Source organism: Hyperolius riggenbachi, chromosome 11, assembly GCF_040937935.1.
Source record: "Hyperolius riggenbachi isolate aHypRig1 chromosome 11, aHypRig1.pri, whole genome shotgun sequence".
In the NCBI taxonomy this organism is placed as follows: Eukaryota; Metazoa; Chordata; class Amphibia; order Anura; family Hyperoliidae; genus Hyperolius; species Hyperolius riggenbachi.
Window position 1 is genome coordinate 226,962,033 of NC_090656.1, and position 23,025 is coordinate 226,985,057.

At 43.7% G+C, this 23,025-nt stretch overlaps 1 protein-coding gene across 1 annotated transcript in view; it reads right to left on the bottom strand.

Annotated features, from left to right (window-relative positions):
* LOC137537697 (tumor necrosis factor receptor superfamily member 22-like) overlaps window positions 1-23,025 on the bottom strand; it is a 50,794-nt gene continuing 27,769 nt past the window's right edge. The window contains exons 7-10 of the mRNA XM_068259633.1: window positions 20,045-20,134; window positions 9,571-9,635; window positions 4,975-5,034; window positions 1-904 (exon numbers count right to left, since the gene is read on the bottom strand). Coding sequence (XP_068115734.1) covers window positions 881-904; window positions 4,975-5,034; window positions 9,571-9,635; window positions 20,045-20,134 — 239 coding nt within the window. The 3' untranslated portion in view covers window positions 1-880. The remainder of the gene's footprint in view (window positions 905-4,974; window positions 5,035-9,570; window positions 9,636-20,044; window positions 20,135-23,025) is intronic.

Consider the following 23,025-nt stretch of genomic DNA (forward strand, 5'->3'; position numbering starts at 1 on the left):
GTTTACATTTACCCTGCGAGCCACGATCGGAGGCTCGCAGGGTGTTCACGGAGACACCCTCCGTGAACTGACATGGAACGGCCGCTCATACGAGCGGCCGTTTCCATGCAATCCACTTCAGGATTCAGGGGCGTAGTTAAGCGTTCGCCGAATCCTGAAGTGGTTAAAATAGATAGGTAATATAATCTCTTACCCACCCTGTTTTAAAAGAACAGGCAAATGTTTTATTTCATGGGGGCAGCCATCTTTTTGGTTGAAAGGAGGTGACAGGGAGCATGAGACACAGTTCCAACTGTCCTGTGTCCTGAGCACCCCTCCCAGTTGCTAGGCAACATGAACAACAACATAGAAAATCCCATCATGCTCTGCACAGCATCAGGAAAAAAAGGAGCCTGGGCTTTTTTTCTTTGATGGGTGGAGCTTAGGTAAAAATGCAGCTAAAAATGATGCTTTGGTAAGAAAAACAAAGTTCTGATGCTGTGAAACTGTTAAAGAAACACCAAGTCTTTTCAGTTCTGCTGAGTCTGCAGCCTCTGATCAGCACTGATGTCCCCACCAATAGCCCGAGGCACCCATAGTTCTTCTAGCCCCCCAGAAGGCCCAGAGCGGCACATTTCCCCAGCAGACAGGAAGGATGTGTATCCAACGGATGACCGTGTCCTCAAGCAAATGGAAGCCAGCAGACATATGAGGATCCCTGCTATAGGCTGAAGAATGGCAGTGGGTGGAGCTCCCCTTTAGCACCGCCTCCTCTTTCTGTCTCCAGCTCTGACTGTAGAAACTTCACAGAGACCAGCCTTACACATTTCCTTCATGTTGAAAGCCTTCACCCGAATCCCTTCGCTTAGGCATCGGGCGGATCTTCTCTTGTCACCACCGGTTAAATCCGAACCCTACCAGAAATCTGGAGGACAAAGACAAGTTAACAGCCTGTTTATACAATTTCTTTTTTTATATTTGTTGTTACTAGCGTTATCTTCCCACATATTCCGTAATTCTGTTGTTTTCTTTCCCTCACAGACTCTGCTCTAACCTGATACGCAGGCCTGGATTTTTGGTATGGCCACAAAGGTCCTGGCCTTGGGTGGCTGCTGTCCAAAGAGGTGGCTGGGCGTAGAACCGGGTTTTCTGGATATAGAAGAGGAGGCTACAAATGGAAAAGGGAGGCTGCACATGGGCTCTGCTCCATACATGGAAGAGGGAAGCTTCTAACCAGAAGAGGGGCTGAACAGTGGCGGAACTATAAATCATGGGGGCCCTCCAGCAAAACTTTCTTGGTGCCCCTCCCCCATGTACACACCCCTTCACTTGTCTACCCCTGGCGACCCTCACAGCCTGGGAGACCCAACTTGTAAGGGTCATAATAAAGTGTGGACATCGTAATCTTCACACCCATAACAAGTGTAGCCACGGAAACGCGTACGTACAAAAAGGGCGCCCGGACAAAAAGGGTGCGGGGTGTAAACTCTAAATAATAATTAATCATTAATAGGGTTTATAAAAATAGTGTGCTATATTTGGTTTACAAATAATGTTTAACAAAATTATAAATCATTAAATAATGTTTATGAAATCGGAAATTGTGAAAACGTTAATCTTCCCTGTTTCAAAAGTTAAACTTATAATTACGTTTATTAAAAAAAACAATAATATATGTTTAATTGTTATAATTGTATATTATTGTGAATAACCTTCATTTATGGTTTGTTCTTATAATAAAATCTGAAAATATTCTTTATAACGATGATATAAATATAACTACGTTCGTAATAATTGTTGTAAAACATTAGTAATTATTACTAAAATTTTACTAAAACTATACCTAAGCCTACTCTTACACAGAACCCTCCCTGTACCTATCCCTAACCCCTAGACCCCCCTGTTGGTGCCTAAACCTAAGACCCCCCTGTTGGTGCCTAAACCTAAGACCCCCTGTTGGTGCCTAAACCTAAGACCCCCCTGTTGGTGCCTAAACCTAAGACCCCCCTGTTGGTGCCTAAGTAACCCTCCCTGTACCTACCCCTAACCCCTAGACACCCCTGTTGGTGCCTAAACCTAAGACCCCCCTGTTGGTGCCTAAACCTAAGACCCCCCTGTTGGTGCCTAAACCTAAGACCCCCCCTGTTGGTGCCTAAGTAAACCTCCCTGTACCTACCCCTAACCCCTAGACCCCCCTGTTGGTGCCTAAACCTAAGACCCCCCTGTTGGTGCCTAAACCTAAGACCCCCCTGTTGGTGCCTAAACCTAAGACCCCCCCCTGTTGGTGCCTAAGTAAACCTCCCTGTACCTACCCCTAACCCCTAGACCCCCCTGTTGGTGCCTAAACCTAAGACCCCCCTGTTGGTGCCTAAACCTAAGACCCCCCTGTTGGTGCCTAAACCTAAGACCCCCCTGTTGATGCCTAAACCTAAGACCCCCCTGTTGGTGCCTAAACCTAAGACCCCCCTGTTGGTGCCTAAACCTAAGACCCCCCTGTTGGTGCCTAAACCTAAGACCCCCCTTCATTATGTGGATAATAATGTTTTACTAATTGTGGATGCAAAAAATATTTTGCAATTTACGTTACATACTGATCGCTTTATTTTGTGAATAATAATGTTTTACAAACAGTAAGGGATAAAACTTTAAATAATGTTTTAATTATTTAAATAAGATAAATATGTTTAGTATTTTCATAAACGTTATTCGGCACGGGTGCATTTTATAAACGTAAATCACCACAAGCTCAGTTATAAATCATTAAACAGCTCCGGGCGCCGTTTGTAAACTTTATTTAGCTCCGGCGCCCTTTTTTCCTGCTCGGCGCCCATTAAACGTTATTTATTATGGGAGTGAATGGCGGCGCCCTTTTTGTCCACTAGCTGCCTGCGCCCTTTTTTCCCAGCCTCCACGGAAACACCTGATCTGAGGGAGTGAAGTAGTAGAAGTTAAGGCCCCCTTCCTTACAGCTCTGAATCGTTTTATTGTTATTTATTATCAATATTCTTATTGTTTGATGATGTTGAATTGTATCACTGGTGTACTGAGCACTCCATGCTTGATGTTTCAAGCACTGTATTTGGCTCGAGGAAGCGAACTTAGACCCATGAAATGCATTGCCTGTGCTTAATAAATACTGTTGTCATAGGTGACTGTCGTTAGAGAGGTAAGCCACGCCCCGTTTGTGGAGTTTAGTGTTTTAAAGTGGTCTGAAACTGTGACATAACATTTACTAAAAATGTGTTTTCCTACTTTTTATTACTCATACAGTTATCATATTTACTTTAATGCACAAGTAACATTGTCTGTCTACAAATAACACGTTTCCAAAGTGTAGTTTATCTTGCCCTGAAACCTGCCATTGCATTTTATTCTTTTTCTATTATAACTGCTTCTTATTATATATGAAAATCTTCTAATGAGCTATTCTGAATTCTGTGTGTGCCTGAAGCAGAGACAGCATTTCAAAGAGTGTTTGTTTACATTCCAGTGTTGATACATTTGTGTTTTATGCTGGGACTACACGGTTCGTTTCGACTCTCCTCTCGATCGTTTTTGCCGCTCGATTCTGCAGTTAATTCTCTTATCTTCCGCTCGTTTTTCTTATCTTTTTCCATTCAATTCTATCAGAAATCGAGCGGGAGATCGGACATGTCAGAAATTATTTATCGAACCATCTAATTACCTAAAAGACAAACCGTGTATTCCCAGCATAACAAGTACAAAATATACTGTTATCTGCAGTTTGGATGGGGATTTGAAGCTGAATAGCAGGACAAAGTGCTGTGTTTAACCATTTCAGTGATGTTCTGCTATCATTTTTTTCTTGGATAGTAGCTTTCAAGCTGTGAGGAATCTTTTAGAGCTAAGTAGAAATGCTGGCTTTTAGACCACTTGAATCTAGTTTTATATACTTCTGGGTGTTTCTTCTCCCTTTTGTGCTGTTTTAACCCCCCCAACCTAGGAGGTATGGAGGGGCACTGTCCTAGCCCCACATGGTTGACACCATTGTGCGGGCTACAGAGTTTTTTTCCTCAAGAGAGCGACCAGTTCAGGTTGGACGCCCTGAGTCGAGTTTGGTTAAACACCTCCACCTGCCTTTAGTGGTTTGTTTCCCCCATGCAACCTACTTTTGTGAGTATCCTTTATCCACACTATTAATCACACTCCTTGAAATGTACATATTGCGCTATTTAGGCTCCAGTTGTCTCCAGGGCCGGATCTACCAGAAAGGCACTATAGGCATGTGCCTACAGGCGCCTGATTATGAAAACGCGGCTCACTCCTTTCCCAGAGCGCCTCCTCCCTTCTTCCCTATGCAGAGTCCTGATGAGAGTGTAAATGAGAGCTTACTCACCCTGCTCTTGGCATTTCACTGATGAGATCTCCATTCAGTCATGGGCAACTTAATACTGAGGGTACCTCTGGCTACCTAGTTCTTGGGGGCACCTCTAGCTACTTAATATTTAGGGTATCTCTGGCCTCCTAATACTAAGGGACACCTATAGCTATGACAGGCAAGGGAAGTAAGGAAGAAGGGACAGCTGGGACAGCCTGCACACTTGTGGTGCAGTTCGGTGGGGGGTTTGTAGGTGCATGGAGGGCGGAGTCTAAGGTGCCAGGACATCTGTGCCTATAGGCTCCTGTGATGTAAATCCGGGCCTTTGCTCTTTTTCAAGGTGAAAAGACGCCCCACGTACTCCTACACTTCAGTCAAAGACATCTGATCTGCATGCTTGTCATGGTCTATGGCTAAATGCATTACAGGCAGAGGATCTGCAGGACAGCCAGGAAATGTGCATTGCTTATAAGGAAATAAATATGGCAGCCTCCACATCCCTCCCACTGCAGATGTGCTTTATAGTACACATACTGGTGCATGTCATACTACTTATGTGTTATTTCTCTTTAAGGGTACTACTACTATGGTTGGAGCTGTTAATCAATGAATAGGTTTCTCTAGTGAGTCCCTATACAGACGTGACAGTGACATACCTCTTCTGTGTCTCTCAGCAGCTCAGTATAGGACGTAACGCTGTCTTGTGATTCTGGTCTCTGGTGGAATAGAACACATTCATTACTATGAGAACACGAAATATCAGCACAGCGAGAGGCATTTATGTGAAAATGTGCAGCCGTCACAGGACTGCATCATCTTAGCTCCCCCATTACCTGTTGTAGAGCTCCACCTCCGAGCTTTGCTGGAAATGACAGTCTGACCGATGCTGAGTTTGCATAGGAGGTGGTTGTGTTTTGTAAGCAGAAATGGAACTCAATGGAAGCTGCTACATCAGACACAATCTCCTCCTGAGAGACTGGCTTCTCCTCATACCAACACCCCCACCAACACTGCAGGTTACACTCTCAACCTCATACTCACTAAATCCACCACCGTTACAGACCTGGACATCACACCCTTTCCACCCTTAGACCACTACCTTCTCACCTTCAACCTCCTCACAGAAGGCACCCCCAAACCACCCACCCACCCACCTGGTCAATGGCAGCAAGACTTCCTTCAGCTCAACCCCATTGTCCTAGCCGTTCCCTTCCATGCCCTCTCCTCCTCTCTCCCCACCCAAACTTGTCCTAATCCTGCTGAAGCTCAGTATCATCCCTCTCATCAGCCCTAGAGGATGCTGCTCCCCAAACATTTTGCCGCAACTGTCCCCCTACCCCCCAGCCCTGGCTTGCAACCTCCAGAGGGTAACATGTGCCACTGAGCGGAAATGAAGGAAAACAAGGCTTAACCAGGATTTCCTAGAGTACAAGGCTAACCTGCTGCATTTCCACACTGCCCTTGCCAATGCAAAGCAGGAATACTTTACCAAACTCATCGGAGCACAAGCTTCCAACTCCTGGCATCTCTTTCCTACTTTTAACTCCCTTCTTAAACCCACTCCTCCACCCTCCATCCATTTCTTCCCTCCCTGCCACAGATTTAGCCACACACTTCACCAACAAAATTGTCTCCATCCCTCAGGAAATCAACAGCCTTCAGTCCGCATCGCCCACTCCCTCCCATCCAGCTCCTCTTCCACCCTATCCTCCGGTCACCTCCTTCACTCAAACTACCATTGAGGAAGTCAGCCACCTACTGATGACTTCACATACCACTACCTCTCCCCTTTGACCCTGTTCCTTCTGACTTACACCGTCCTCATTTCCTGGTTTTGGCCCCAGTCCTCACATCCATGTTTAACCTCTCTCTATCCACATGCACCTTTCCCTCAGCTTTTCAGCAGGCCACTGTACTAGTGTACCCCTGCTCAAGAAACCCTCCCTTGACCCCTCACTACCCTCCAACTATCACCCTATCTCTCTCCTCCCATTTGCCTCAAAACTCCTTGAGCATCTGGTTCACAAACGCCTGGCCCTGGCCCAGTACCTCAAAGCCAACTCCCTACTGGACCCACTGCAATCTGGATTTCAGCCTGCAACCGAAACAGCTCTCACCAAAGTGGTCAATGACCTTGCCTTAGCTAAAGCAGAAGGCAAACACTCCATTCTCCTCCTCCTTGACCTTCAGCAGTATTTGACACAGTGCACCATCTTCTACTCCTCCAGTCCATATGCATTCATGACCTTGCCCTGTCTTGGTTCTCATCCTACCTCTCCAACCGCTCCTTCAGTACCTCCTTCAATGAGTCCTCATTCACCCCCAACCACCTCTTGGTAGGAGTCCCCCAAGACTTGGTCTTTGGCTCTCTACAGTTCTCCCTATACACATCCTCCATTGGCAAGGTTATCTACTCCATGGGTTTTAGCTATCATCTGTATGCAGATGACATCCAGATCTACCTCCACACCCCTGACCTACCCACCACTACCATGGACAAGGTCTCCTCCTGCCTATCAGCCATCACCTCTTGGATGTCCGCTAGGTTCCTGAAACTAAACCCGGACAGAACAAATTTATGATCTTCACGCCCCGCCCATCGTTGACCCTCCCAGATGTGCATGTCACTGTTAACCACACTACCATTCACCTTACCTCTCAAGCCCGCTGTCTGGGGTGTCACCCTGGACTCTGCACTCTTGCACTCTCCTTCACCCCCACATCCAAAACCTCACAAAGTCCTGCAACCTCTGTAACATCTGCAAGATCCACCCTTTCCTGACCTCTGCCACCACCAAACTCCTCATCCACGCCCTCATAATTTCCCGCCTTGACTACTGCAATGCCCTTCTGTCTGGTCACGCTATGACCCGAACAGCCCCACTACAGTCCATCATAAATGTGGCAGCCAGAATTATCCACTTCTTCCATCGCTCCACCACGGCGGCTCTCCTCTGTGAATCCCTCCACTGGCTTCCTATCCAGTCCAGAATCAGATTCAAGATACTGTGTCTGACCTACAAATCTGTCCACAAAACGTGCCCAACCTACATTTCCGATCTTACTCAAAGGTACACACCTAGCCGCTCACTCCGCTCCTCCAATGAACTTCGCCTGACCGTCCCCCGCATCACCCAGTCCCATGTACGCCTCCAGGACTTCTCAAATCCAGCACTATGGAACTCCCTACCTCCACCCATTAAGGTCACACCATCCTTCAACATCTTCAAGAAGGCCCTCAAAACGCACCTTATCACCCTCACCTAGTCACTGGTGCTCAAACCCACAGCTGAACTCTGGTCCCTGCCTTTCGTGTCCCTACCTCTCCCTCTAGATTGTACGCCCTCGGCATGTTCCTCCTCCTTGTGTCTCCTACCTGATCACAGTAGCGTAGCAATAGGGGTTTCAGAGGTAGCGACCGCATCGGGGCCCTTGGGGCAGAGGGGCCCCATGGGGCCCTTCCTCAACCAAAGCATTAGTTGTTTATTGGTCCTGTGGGGGTAATAATCACCTCTATAGATGCTTTGAATAGTAGTAATCATTAGCAAACTGTTCCCCATCCTCTCCTTGCACCTCTGACACTGTGAATGACCTTGGCAGGTTTTGTTACGCCGTATCAAATGTTACATATAGAGTGCTTGGGGGGGGCTCCATGTAAAACTCGCACCGGAGCCCAGAGCTCCATAGCTATGCCACTGCCTGATCATGCACCTCCATCAACATACACCCATCCTATGGATCTGAGTAAACTCAACTTGCCTAATCTCCATGCTTCCATCCAGTTTCTGACTAAGCATTATCTTGTACTCATACTGTGCTGCGTGATCTGGTTTTTCTTGTATTCCTGTGTTGTCTTATTGCTGTATGTCACTACTAAATATTGTCTGTAACCTTAACCAATGTCCAGCAATGTTGGCGCTCTATAAATACAATAAATGTTTCCAAACTTTGTTCTAGTTTTGACTTTGTGTCTTGAATAGAATCGGCATTTTCTGTTAAGTTTGAATTGCTGAGTTAGGCCTGGGACCCACTAGGAATTGCTGCAGCTCTTTTAAAATGCGCAATTGCGGTGTGCAGCGATTCCTAGGCTGATTGTGATTGCATTTCCCTCAGTTTACTAATTAGTGTTTTTTTCTTTTTATTACATTTTTTTTTATTATTATTATACTCGCACCAGGTGTCCAGAAGCCCAACTTCCATCAGTAGTCCTGCCCCCTAATGGAAGAAGTCATAGGTGCTTCTCTAGAACCAATCGGAAAAGTGCCTATGACCTCTTCTGCTTGGGGGCGGAGCTACGCACGGAAACTGGACATCGGAACACTCGGTAAGTATGATTAACTTTATTTAAAAATCAAAACGTTTGGCCCCCAAAGCACTAAACAACAAATCACTTTTCAAAGTGATTTTGCAGTGCTTCTGTACATAGCATTGAGCGCAAACACTCCCACAATGCTGCGGCCTGCATGTCCTGGGATTGCAGTTAACTCTAACCGCAATCGCACTAATGGGTTCCCCACCATTTATATACATTGGCAAAGTGTTTTTTGGAATCACTGGCAATTGTTGCCGATCCAAAAATGCTGCCAGAATCCCATTAGGACTGGTTCACACTGGGGCGATTGCACTGCACTTGCTGATTGCCAGTGATCGGCAAAGCTCTAGTGCAGTTTCCAAAGCAGCGTTTCAGATTCTCAGAACTGGGAAATTCTTGCTTCATGTGCCATTTTTTTTTAGATTTTTCAAAGTTTCTGAACACTGCCTGCCTCAGGTAGAAGCAAACAGTGTGATGGAACGGCTGTATAGCCGGCAGCATAGACAGCAGTATAACCCTGACAGATGTGCTAATCACTCGCACTATCAGTGTCACCCATCGTGATCAGGCTTGTATAGGGACTGAGCACTGTACAGACTCTCGTGTGTACCGTCAACATGGGGAAGGAAGGAGGGGCCACAGTGTGCTTAGCAGAAGTGACATTCTGTGGGCGGGGCATATCATTTAATCTGTACACGATCTCGGGGCACACGTGTTTACACACTGCATTCTCAGCAGAGTTCTTTGTAGCGTTTTCACAATGCAAAAAAGTAAGGCGGGATCTGGCGTCAGCCGTTCTGCTGGCTCCACCCACCGTGCCTTATGCTCTTACAATGAGATGTTACTTAGTTTTGCTTGCAAATGTAATGCAATCTGGCATTATCAGCATCTCTGATAAACAGTATAGGATGTATCTGCAGCCAATAACTAAAGTCCTTACCTCCTCTGGGTTTTCACCATTCTCCGTTATGTCTTCCTTATCCTCCTCAGTGGAGATGGTCTTTCCTGTAACAGCAGAAGGTTGCATAAAGATTGTATGAGAGAAGACAGTGATAGAATCCGTGCATTGGGGGGAGATATGCTGTATTGTATAGTGTCATATATTAGCTAGGCCTATAATACAAAAATCATGGTATGTATATAGAGTGGGGTATAGTGCTGTATTAGCTGGAGCTATAATACAGAGATCATGGTATGTATATAGAGTGGGGTATAGCGCTGTATTAGCTGGAGCTATAATACAGAGATCATGGTGTGTATATAGAGTGGGGTATAGTGCTGTATTAGCTGGGCCTGTAATACAGAGATCATGGTGTGTATATAGAGTGGGGTATAGTGCTGTATTAGCTGGCCTATAATACAGAGATCATGGTATGTATATAGAGTGGGGTATAGCTCTGTATTAGCTGGCCTATAATACAGAGATCATGGTGTGTATATAGAGTGGGGTATAGTGCTGTATTAGTTGGGCCTATAATACAGAGATCATGGTATGTATATAGAGTGGGGTATAGTGCTGTATTAGCTGGAGGTATAATACAGAGATCATGGTGTGTATATAGAGTGGGGTATAGCGCTGTATTAGCTGGGCCTATAATAAAGAGATCATGGTGTGTATATAGAGTGGGGTATAGTGCTGTATTAGTTGGGCCTATAATACAGAGATCATGGTGTGTGTATATAGAGTGGGGTATAGCTCTGTATTAGCTGGAGCTATAATACAGAGATTATGGTGTGTATATAGAGTGGGGTATAGTGCTGTATTTGCTGGAGCTATAATACAGAGATCATGGTGTGTATATAGAGTGGGGTATAGTGCTGTATTAGTTGGGCCTATAATACAGAGATCATGGTGTGTATATAGAGTGGGGTATAGTGCTGTATTAGCTGGCCTATAATACAGAGATCATGGTATGTATATAGAGTGGGGTATAGTGCTGTATTAGCTGGGCCTATAATAAAGAGATCATGGTGTGTATATAGAGTGGGGTATAGCTCTGTATTAGCTGGGCCTATAATACAGAGATCATGGTATGTATATAGAGTGGGGTATAGTGCTGTATTAGCTGGGCCTATAATACAGAGATCATGGTGTGTATATAGAGTGGGGTATTGGGATGTATTAGCTGGGCCTATAATACAGAGATTATGGTGTGTATATAGAGTGGGGTATAGGGCTGTATTAGCTGGGCCTATAATACAGAGATCATGGTGTGTATATAGAGTGGGGTATAGTGCTGTATTAGCTGGGCCTATAATAAAGAGATCATGGTGTGTATATAGAGTGGGGTATAGTGCTGTATTAGTTGGGCCTATAATACAGAGATCATGGTGTGTGTATATAGAGTGGGGTATAGGGCTGTATTAGTTGGGCCTATAATACAGAGATCATGGTGTGTGTATATAGAGTGGGGTATAGTGCTGTATTAGCTGGGCCTATAATACAGAGATCATGGTGTGTATATAGAGTGGGGTATAGTGCTGTATTAGTTGGGCCTATAATACAGAGATCATGGTGTGTGTATATAGAGTGGGGTATAGGGCTGTATTAGCTGGGCCTATAATACAGAGATCATGGTGTGTATATAGAGTGGGGTATAGCGCTGTATTAGCTGGGCCTATAATACAGAGATCATGGTGTGTATATAGAGTGGGGTATAGTGCTGTATTAGTTGGGCCTATAATACAGAGATCATGGTGTGTGTATATAGAGTGGGGTATAGGGCTGTATTAGCTGGGCCTATAATACAGAGATCATGGTGTGTATATAGAGTGGGGTATAGTGCTGTATTAGCTGGGCCTATAATACAGAGATCATGGTGTGTATATAGAGTGGGGTATAGCTCTGTATTAGCTGGGCCTATAATACAGAGATCATGGTGTGTATATAGAGTGGGGTATAGTGCTGTATTAGCTGGGCCTATAATACAGAGATCATGGTGTGTATATAGAGTCGGGTATAGTACTGTATTAGCTGGGCCTATAATACAGAGATCATGGTGTGTATATAGAGTGGGGTATAGTGCTGTATTAGCTGGGCCTATAATACAGAGATCATGGTGTGTATATAGAGTGGGGTATAGTGCTGTATTAGCTGGGCCTATAATACAGAGATCATGGTATGTATATAGAGTGGGGTATAGTGCTGTATTAGTTGGGCCTATAATACAGAGATCATGGTGTGTGTAAATAGAGTGGGGTATAGCTCTGTATTAGCTGGGCCTATAATACAGAGATCATGGTGTGTATATAGAGTGGGGTATAGTGCTGTATTAGCTGGGCCTATAATACAGAGATCGTGGTATGTATATAGAGTGGGGTATAGTGCTGTATTAGCTGGGCCTATAATACAGAGATCATGGTATGTATATAGAGTGGGGTATAGTGCTGTATTAGCTGGGCCTATAATACAGAGGCCATGGTATGTATATAGAATGGGTATAGCGCTGTATTAGCTGGACCTATAATACAGAGATCATGGTGTGTATATAGAGTGGGGTATAGCGCTGTATTAGTTGGGCCTATAATACAGAGATCATGGTATGTATATAGAGTGGGGTATAGGGCTGTATTAGCTGGACCTATAATACAGAGATCATGGTGTGTATATAGAGTGGGGTATAGTGCTGTATTAGTTGGGCCTATAATACAGAGATCATGGTGTGTGTATATAGAGTGGGGTATAGTGCTGTATTTGCTGGAGCTATAATACAGAGATCATGGTGTGTATATAGAGTGGGGTATAGTGCTGTATTAGTTGGGCCTATAATACAGAGATCATGGTATGTATATAGAGTGGGGTATAGTGCTGTATTAGCTGGAGGTATAATACAGAGATCATGGTATGTATATAGAGTGGGTTATAGTGCTGTATTAGCTGGGCCTATAATAAAGAGATCATGGTGTGTATATAGAGTGGGGTATAGCTCTGTATTAGCTGGGCCTATAATACAGAGATCATGGTGTGTATATAGAGTGGGGTATAGTGCTGTATTAGTTGGGCCTATAATACAGAGATCATGGTGTGTATATAGAGTCGGGTATAGTACTGTATTAGTTGGGCCTATAATACAGAGATTATGGTGTGTATATAGAGTGGGGTATAGGGCTGTATTAGCTGGGCCTATAATACAGAGATTATGGTGTGTATATAGAGTGGGGTATAGGGCTGTATTAGCTGGGCCTATAATACAGAGATCATGGTGTGTATATAGAGTGGGGTATAGTGCTGTATTAGCTGGGCCTATAATAAAGAGATCATGGTGTGTATATAGAATGGGGTATAGTGCTGTATTAGTTGGGCCTATAATACAGAGATCATGGTGTGTGTATATAGAGTGGGGTATAGGGCTGTATTAGTTGGGCCTATAATACAGAGATCATGGTGTGTGTATATAGAGTGGGGTATAGTGCTGTATTAGCTGGGCCTATAATACAGTGATCATGGTGTGTATATAGAGTGGGGTATAGTGCTGTATTAGTTGGGCCTATAATACAGAGATCATGGTGTGTGTATATAGAGTGGGGTATAGGGCTGTATTAGCTGGGCCTATAATACAGAGATCATGGTGTGTATATAGAGTGGGGTATAGCGCTGTATTAGCTGGGCCTATAATAAAGAGATCATGGTGTGTATATAGAGTGGGGTATAGTGCTGTATTAGTTGGGCCTATAATACAGAGATCATGGTGTGTGTATATAGAGTGGGGTATAGGGCTGTATTAGCTGGGCCTATAATACAGAGATCATGGTGTGTATATAGAGTGGGGTATAGTGCTGTATTAGCTGGGCCTATAATACAGAGATCATGGTGTGTATATAGAGTGGGGTATAGCTCTGTATTAGCTGGGCCTATAATACAGAGATCATGGTGTGTGTAAATAGAGTGGGGTATAGCTCTGTATTAGCTGGGCCTATAATACAGAGATCATGGTGTATATATAGAGTGGGGTATAGTGCTGTATTAGCTGGGCCTATAATACAGAGATCGTGGTATGTATATAGAGTGGGGTATAGTGCTGGATTAGCTGGGCCTATAATACAGAGATCATGGTATGTATATAGAGTGGGGTATAGTGCTGTATTAGCTGGGCCTATAATACAGAGGCCATGGTATGTATATAGAGTGGGTATAGCGCTGTATTAGCTGGACCTATAATACAGAGATCATGGTGTGTATATAGAGTGGGGTATAGCGCTGTATTAGTTGGGCCTATAATACAGAGATCATGGTATGTATATAGAGTGGGGTATAGGGCTGTATTAGCTGGACCTATAATACAGAGATCATGGTGTGTATATAGAGTGGGGTATAGTGCTGTATTAGCTGGGCCTATAATACAGAGATCATGGTATGTATATAGAGTGGGGTATAGTGCTGTATTAGCTGGGCCTATAATACAGAGATCATGGTGTGTATATAGAGTGGGGTATAGTGCTGTATTAGCTGGGCCTATAATACAGAGATCATGGTATGTATATAGAGTGGGGTATAGTGCTGTATTAGTTGGGTCTATAATACAGAGATCATGGTGTGTGTAAATAGAGTGGGGTATAGCTCTGTATTAGCTGGGCCTATAATACAGAGATCATGGTGTGTATATAGAGTGGGGTATAGTGCTGTATTAGCTGGGCCTATAATACAGAGATCGTGGTATGTATATAGAGTGGGGTATAGTGCTGTATTAGCTGGGCCTATAATACAGAGATCATGGTATGTATATAGAGTGGGGTATAGCGCTGTATTAGCTGGGCCGATAATACAGAGATCATGGTATGTATATAGAGTGGGGGTATAGAGCTGTATTAGCTGGAGCTATAATACAGAGTTCATGGTGTGTATATAGAGTGGGGTATAGTGCTGTATTAGCTGGGCCTATAATACAGAGATCATGGTGTGTGTATATAGAGTGGGGTATAGCTCTGTATTAGCTGGGCCTATAATACAGAGATCATGGTGTGTATATAGAGTGGGGTATAGTGCTGTATTAGCTGGGCCTATAATACAGAGATCGTGGTATGTATATAGAGTGGGGTATAGTGCTGTATTAGCTGGGCCTATAATACAGAGATCATGGTGTGTATATAGAGTGGGGTATAGCGTCGTATTAGCTGGCCTATAATACAGAGATCATGGTATGTATATAGAGTGGGGTATAGTTCTGTATTAGTTGGGCCTGTAATACAGAGATCATGGTGTGTGTATATAGAGTGGGGTATAGTGCTGTATTAGCTGGGCCTATAATAAAGAGATCATGGTGTGTATATAGAGTGGGGTATAGCGCTGTATTAGCTGGGCCTATAATACAGAGATCGTGGTATGTATATAGAGTGGGGTATAGTGCTGTATTAGCTGGGCTTATAATACAGAGATCATGGTGTGTGTATATAGAGTGGGGTATAGGGCTGTATTAGCTGGGCCTATAATAAAGAGATCATGGTATGTATATAGAGTCGGGTATAGTACTGTATTAGCTGGGCCTATAATACAGAGATCATGGTGTGTATATAGAGTGGGGTATAGTACTGTATTAGCTGGGCCTATAATACAGAGATCATGGTATGTATATAGAGTGGGGTATAGTGCTGTATTAGCTGGAGCTATAATACAGAGATCATGGTGTGTATATAGGGTGGGGTATAGTGCTGTATTAGCTGGGCCTATAATACAGAGATCATGGTATGTATATAGAGTGGGGTATAGCGCTGTATTAGCTGGGCCTATAATACAGAGATCATGGTATGTGTATAGAGTGGGGTATAGTGCTGTATTATCTGGGCCTATAATACAGAGATCATGGTATGTATATAGGGTGGGGTATAGTGCTGTATTAGCTGGGCCTATAATACAGAGATCATGGTGTGTATATAGAGTGGGGTATAGTGCTGTATTAGCTGGGCCTATAATACAGAGATCATGGTATGTGTATAGAGTCGGGTATAGTGCTGTATTAGCTGGGCCTATAATACAGAGATCATGGTATGTATATAGAGTGGGGTATAGCGCTGTATTAGCTGGGCCTATAATACAGAGATGATGGTGTGTATATAGAGTGGGGTATAGTGCTGTATTAGCTGGGCCTATAATACAGAGATCATGCTATGTATATAGAGTGAGGTATAGTCCTGTATTAGCTGGAGCTATAATACAGAGATCATGGTATGTATATAGAGTGAGATATAGTCCTGTATTAGCTGGGCATATAATACAGAGATCATGGTGTGTATATAGAGTGAGGTATAGGGCTGTATTAGCTGGGCCTATAATACAGAGATCATGGTATGTATATAGAGTGAGATATAGTCCTGTATTAGCTGGGCATATAATACAGAGATCATGGTGTGTATATAGAGTGAGGTATAGGGCTGTATTAGCTGGGCATATAATACAGAGATCATGGTATGTATATAGAGTGGGGGTATAGAGCTGTATTAGCTGGAGCTATAATACAGAGTTCATGGTGTGTATATAGAGTGGGGTATAGTGCTGTATTAGCTGGGCCTATAATACAGAGATTATGGTATGTATATAGAGTGGGGTATAGCGCTGTATTAGCTGGACCTATAATACAGAGATCATAGTATGCATATAGAGTGGGGTATAGTGCTGTATTAGCTGGGCATATACTACAGAGATCATGGTGTGTATATAGAGTGGGGTATAGTGCTGTATTAGCTGGGCCTATAATACAGAGATCATGGTGTGTATATAGAGTGGAGTATAGCGCTGTATTAGCTGGGCATATAATACAGAGATCATGGTATGTATATAGAGTGGGGTTTAGCGCTGTATTAGCTGGGCCTATAATACAGAGATCATGGTATCTATATAGAGTCGGGTATAGCGCTGTATTAGCTGGAGCTATAATACAGAGATCATGGTACTCCACTCCACCGAGACTGCCCTCACCAAGGTCGTCAATGACCTCACGCTTGCCAAGGCCGAAGGAAAATACACTATCCTTCTCCTCCTAGACCTCTCATCAGCATTCAACACTGTTGATCACTCCCTGCTACTCCAGTCCCTGCAATCTGTGGGTATCCAAGACCGTGCCCTAGCATGGTTTTCCTCCTACCTCTCAAATCGCTCCTTCAAGACCTCCTTCAATGGTTCCTCCTCAACCTCCTTCCCACTTTCAGTTGGGGTCCCCCTAATGCTCTGTTCTTGGTCCCCTGCTGTTCTCCATTTACACCGCCTCCATCGGAAAACTCATCTCCTCTCTGGGTTTCAACTATCACCTATATGCAGATGACACCCAGATTTACCTCCATACCACTGACCTCTCCACCACCACCATGGAGAAGGTAACCTCTGGTCTCTCAGCTATTTCATCGTGGATGTCTGCCAGGTCCCTAAAATTAAACCTGGATAAGACTGAGCTCCTAATCTTCCCGCCCCGTGCTGCTTCACCCCCCACTGACCTCTATGTCACTGTCAATGGCACAATCATTCATCCAACCACACAAGCCCGCTGCCTGGGTGTCACCCTAGACTCGGCCCTCTCCTTCACCTCCCACATCCAAACCGTAGCTAGAGCCTGCTATTTCCACTTACGCAACATCTCCAAGATCCGGCCTTTCCTGACCCCAGACACTACCAAACTCCTTGTCCATGCCCTCATCATCTCCCGCCTGGATTACTGCAACTCCCTCTTGTCAGGCCTTCCTCAAAACCGCATCGCCCCCCTAAAATCCATCATGAACGCAGCAGCCAGACTCATCTTCCTCCCACTGCTGTCTCCACAACTCCCCTACGCAAATCCCTTCATTGGCTTCCAATTCACTTCAGAATCAGCTTCAAGATCCTATGTTTGGCATACAAATCCTTACACAAGTCCTGCCCAACCTACATCTCTGACCTGGTCAGCAGATATACACCTGGCCGCCCACTTCGCTCCTCCAACGACCTCCTCTTAACCACCCCACGCATCTCGCACTCCCATGCCAGACTGCAGGACTTCACTAGAGCTGCCCCTATCCTGTAAAACTCTCTCCCGCTGCCCATCAGGCTCGCTCCCACCTTCAACACCTTCAAAAAAGCACTCAAAACTCACTTCTTCAAGGAGGCCTACATCAACTCAACACTACCCTAATCCTTTCTGCCAATAACTTCTTGATGCACCCCCTCCTTTTGTGTCACCAGCCCCTCCCTCTAGATTGTAAGCCTTTGGCAGGGCCCTCTCCCCTTGTGTATCATACTTGACTGTGTGCACTTTACCCAGAATTTGGAACTGGTATTTTTTTACTACTACCATTCCAGTTTATGATCTGGCATTGTACTATTATCTGCATTGTGTTGTGTATCTTATTGCTATTACCTGTATTGCTGTATCTATGGTCTGTTACCTGTATTGTTCTGTCAACCCTGTTATCATTGTCTGTAATCCTATTTATTGTACAGCGCTGCGTAATATGTTGGCGCTATATAAATCTAATAAATAATAATAATAATAATAATAATAATGGTATGTATATAGAGTGGGGTATAGCGCTGTATTAGCTGGGCCTATAATACAGAGATCATGGTGTGTATATAGAGTGGGGTATATCGCTGTATTAGCTGGGCCTATAATACAGAGATCATGGTATGTATATAGAGTCGGGTATAGTGCTGTATTAGCTGGGCCTATAATACAGAGATCATGGTATGTATATAGAGTGGGGGTATAGAGCTGTATTAGCTGGGCCTATAATACAGAGATCATGGTGTGTATATAGAGTGGGGTATAGTGCTGTATTAGTTGGGCCTATAATACAGAGATCATGGTGTGTATATACAGTGGGGTATAGTGCTGTATTAGCTGGAGCTATAATACAGAGATCATGGTATGTATATAGAGTGGGGTATAGCGCTGTATTAGCTGGGCATATACTACAGAGATCATGGTATGTATATAGAGTGGGGTATAGTGCTGTATTAGCTGGGCCTATAATACAGAGATCATGGTGTGTATATAGAGTGGGGTATAGTGCTGTATTTGCTGGAGCTATAATACAGAGATTATGGTATGTATATAGAGTGGGGTATAGTGCTGTATTAGCTGGAGCTATAATACAGAGATCATGGTATGTATATAGAGTGGGGTATAGCGCTGTATTAGCTGGGCATATACTACAGAGATCATGGTATGTATATAGAGTGGGGTATAGTGCTGTATTTGCTGGAGCTATAATACAGAGATCATGGTATGTATATAGAGTGGGGTATAGTGCTGTATTAGCTGGAGCTATAATACAGAGATCATGGTATGTATATAGAGTGGGGTATAGTGCTGTATTAGCTGGAGGTATAATACAGAGATCATGGTATGTATATAGAGTGGGGTATAGTGCTGTATTAGCTGGGCCTATAATACAGAGATCATGGTGTGTATATAGAGTGGGGTATAGTGCTGTATTAGCTGGGCCTATAATACAGAGATCGTGGTATGTATATAGAGTGGGGTATAGCGCTGTATTAGCTGGGCCTATAATACAGAGATCATGGTATGTATATAGAGTCGGGTATAGTGCTGTATTAGTTGGGCCTATAATACAGAGATCGTGGTATGTATATAGAGTGGGGTATAGCGCTGTATTAGCTGGGCCTATAATACAGAGATCATGGTGTGTATATAGAGTGGGGTATAGGGCTGTATTAGCTGGGCCTATAATACAGAGATCATGGTATGTATATAGAGTGGGGTATAGCGCTGTATTAGCTGGGCCTATAATACAGAGATCATGGTATGTATATAGAGTGGGGTATAGCGCTGTATTAGCTGGGCCTATAATACAGAGATCATGGTGTGTATATAGAGTCGGGTATAGTGTTGTATTAGCTGGGCCTATAATACAGAGATCATGGTGTGTGTAAATAGAGTGGGGTATAGCTCTGTATTAGCTGGGCCTATAATACATAGATCATGGTGTGTATATAGAGTGGGGGTATAGAGCTGTATTAGCTGGGCATATACTACAGAGATCATGGTATGTATATAGAGTGGGGTATAGTGCTGTATTTGCTGGAGCTATAATACAGAGATCATGGTATGTATATAGAGTGGCATGATACGTATATAGAAGGTTGGCACTAGGAGGCGCAGCAGTAAGTCTCATGCAATGCTGGACTCCACCTTGACTATAATATGGTGGATGTAGAGGGGCGGGGCATAAACATGGCACAACCAGGAGGGCAACACAAAACCACAACATGATGCCGAGTGGAACGAAAGCAATAAAACCCCAGAGTCTGGCCCCTTTTCATGCTTTCCAATAGCAGTTTTTACTTGGGCTGGACTGTAATAGGGACGGTCAATAACGATTCAGTTGATACAAATGTTATGCTTTTTATTAGCATACAATTTGCATCACTTGAAATTCTTAGCTTGTGATTGGCTGTCTGTAGACATTAGCTTCATGTTGCTGAACCTCACCTGTGTCGCTCTGTCGTCTTCTAACAATAATAAAAACGATGGGAGTAACAATCAAGATGGCGGCGACTACGGCCAGGACGATTATGGCTTCTGTCACATGAATAAGAGATAAATTAATGAATGTCATCTCAACAGTTTTCTGCCATTACACCATCATTTTGCTCTTTTGCTCATTTTGCTCACTGCATGGGCGGAGTTTTCCTTAAAGGGGCACTATGGGGAAAAAATTTAAAAATTTAAAATATGTGCAAACATATACAACTTTGAAGTACATTTTTTCCAGAGTAAAATGAGCCATAAATTATTTTTCTCCTATGTTGCTGTCACTTACAGTAGGTAGTAGAAATCTGACAGAAGTGACAGGTTTTGGACTAGTCCATCTCTTCATAGTGGATTCCCAGGCATTTATTTATTTTCAAAAGCACTTAGTGAATGGCAGTTGCTCTGTGCAACTGCCACAAAACTGTGTAGAGAGCAGGGAAGCTGGCCAGCATCATTGTTTAAATGCTTTTTAGGCAATATCTTTATTAAGAACAAAAGCCTTGCTGAGAATCCCCTATGAAGAGATGGACTAGTCCAAAACCTGTCACGTTTGTCAGATTTCTACTACCTACTGTAAGTGACAGCAACATAGGAGAAAAGTAATTTATTGCTCATTTTACTCTGGAAGAAACATACTGCCCCTGATGAGTCATAGAGACGAAACGCGTAGGGCGTGGCTTCCACGGGCAGGAAGCGGCAGTGCAGAAGGAGACGTCCTGAACTTTTAACATTGATATGCTGAATTTTTATCTACGTTTGTGAGTAGCGCTACTGATTTTTATACCTTAATAAAAGGGTTTTATGCTATATGAGCTTTTAGTTGCAGTGGGCTGTATCTTTGTGGCTGGAAGCTGGTAAAGTTGGTCTACGAGTGAGCTGAAGTTGCTGGGTAGCACGAGATCGTGCACACACGCTATGGAGCTGTCTGTGATTTGGGCAGCATATTAATCAGGTGAGCACGATCCCGGAAGGTGGGGGTGACACAGTGTGTTATTGGTGGCCCCCATAATTAGAAACACGGTGATATATCCCGGAAAGGGGCCACTTCCCTATACCAGTCAAACAGCCTGCGCAATCATCTTTTAATTGTGTTCCTTTTTGGGGAGATCGACCTATGAATCAGAATTGAAGGAAGGAGATAAGTGAATGATCGTGTGGAACCACATGCTGTGTTAGCTGTCTGTGGGTCTGGGCAGCCACAGCGTAAGGTAAGAGCAACCACAGCGGGTGGTGGTTTGCACAGTGAGTGGTGATATCATATAGAAGTGTGCACGGGCCATAGCTGGTGGAAGATTGCTCGAGTATTTTGGCAGCCTATGCGATGAAAATTTTTTATCTTTTTGTTCCCTTTCTGCATGAGACGTATTGGGCTGAATAGTGAAGAGGAGTATATTTCACTTGAGACTGTGGTACTCTGGACATCCACATCCTTAGTGGACTGTGAGGCAGCGCATAGTGTGTTTTAGAATTATGATATGATATATGTTGGTACAACATTGATGACTATTGCAGCAAACCCACAGTATATTGTAGGTTCAGTATAGTAGGTGGAGCTCGCCAGGTTATTTTTTATTTTTAGTAAATGGCAGTTGCTCTGTGCAACTGCCACAAAACTGTGTAGTGAGCAGGGAAGCTGGCCAGCATCATTGTTTAAATGCTTTTTAGGCAATATCTTTATTACGAATAAAAGCCTTGCTGAGAATCCCCTATGAAGAGATGGACTAGTCCAAAACCTGTCACGTTTGTCAAATTTCTACTACCTACTGTAAGTGACAGCAGCATAGGAGAAAAGTAATTTATTGCTCATTTTACTCTGGAAGAAACATACTTCTTATTTGTCTATGTTTGCACATAATTTACATTTTACAATTTTCCACCATAGTGCCCCTTTAAACATGGAAAAGCCGTGACTGAATGATCACACGACTGTTTCACACTTCTCTGATTGGCTGCTCATGATCATGTGATCGTGCCTCACTAGTACTTCCTGTGTAGGCTGATTATAGGCAGCCAATCAGACAGGCTCAGATCAGTCAGCTGATAAGTGAATCATGTGCTGAGCATGAATTCCTCTCACGAGATTCTCCCGCAAGAGTCATGCTATAAGAGAGACAGTCAACAGTATGCACATTCAATGCAAATTGTGTGCAACTTGGGCCAACAAAAATCGAGAGAAGTAAATAAGAAGTGCATCTGCTTGTCTGAATTCCAAGTTGAATACAATTTGCATTATATTATGGATGACAAAATTATTTGCATCTCATTGCTCATCTGAAGGTGAAAAGCAGAAGGCCGGAACCATGTGTATTATATGCTCTTTACTATAAAAAAAGTCATGTACAGCCAATAATAGCTACATAAGTACAGACTCTTTTAGTCTGTACTATGCCTAGCTTGAGAAAGGAGTGACCCTCCAAAGCGTCGCAATCATTGGCTGTACGTGACTTTTCTATAATAAAGAGCATATAAATACACATGGTGCTCATACCTCCCAACTTTTTGAGATGAGAAAAAAGAGGGACACTTAAGCCACGCCCCTGCTACACCCCTGACCACGCCCCCGCCACACCTATAATCACGCATACCATACAGATTTCATAAGAAAAATATGTTGTTTTATAATGCAAACCACGCTGGTCCTTTCTATACTGGTTCATTTTCCTTCCTAGTAACATTTTACAATTAGTAATATATCAATTTAAAGGATGGGAATAAAGTTTAGAGTCCATCAAACACACTTTTTAGCAGAGAAATATATATATATTTACATAGAAAGAGGGACAAATCAGGAGGAAAGAGGGACAGGGCTCCCAAAGAGGGACTGTCCCTCCAAAAGAGAGACAGTTGGGAGCCATGGGTGCTGGTCTTCTGCTTTTTACTAGAAGATTGCCTGGAGTGCTGACAGGCAGACCGAGGCACATCGATCTAAAGGTGGCTAC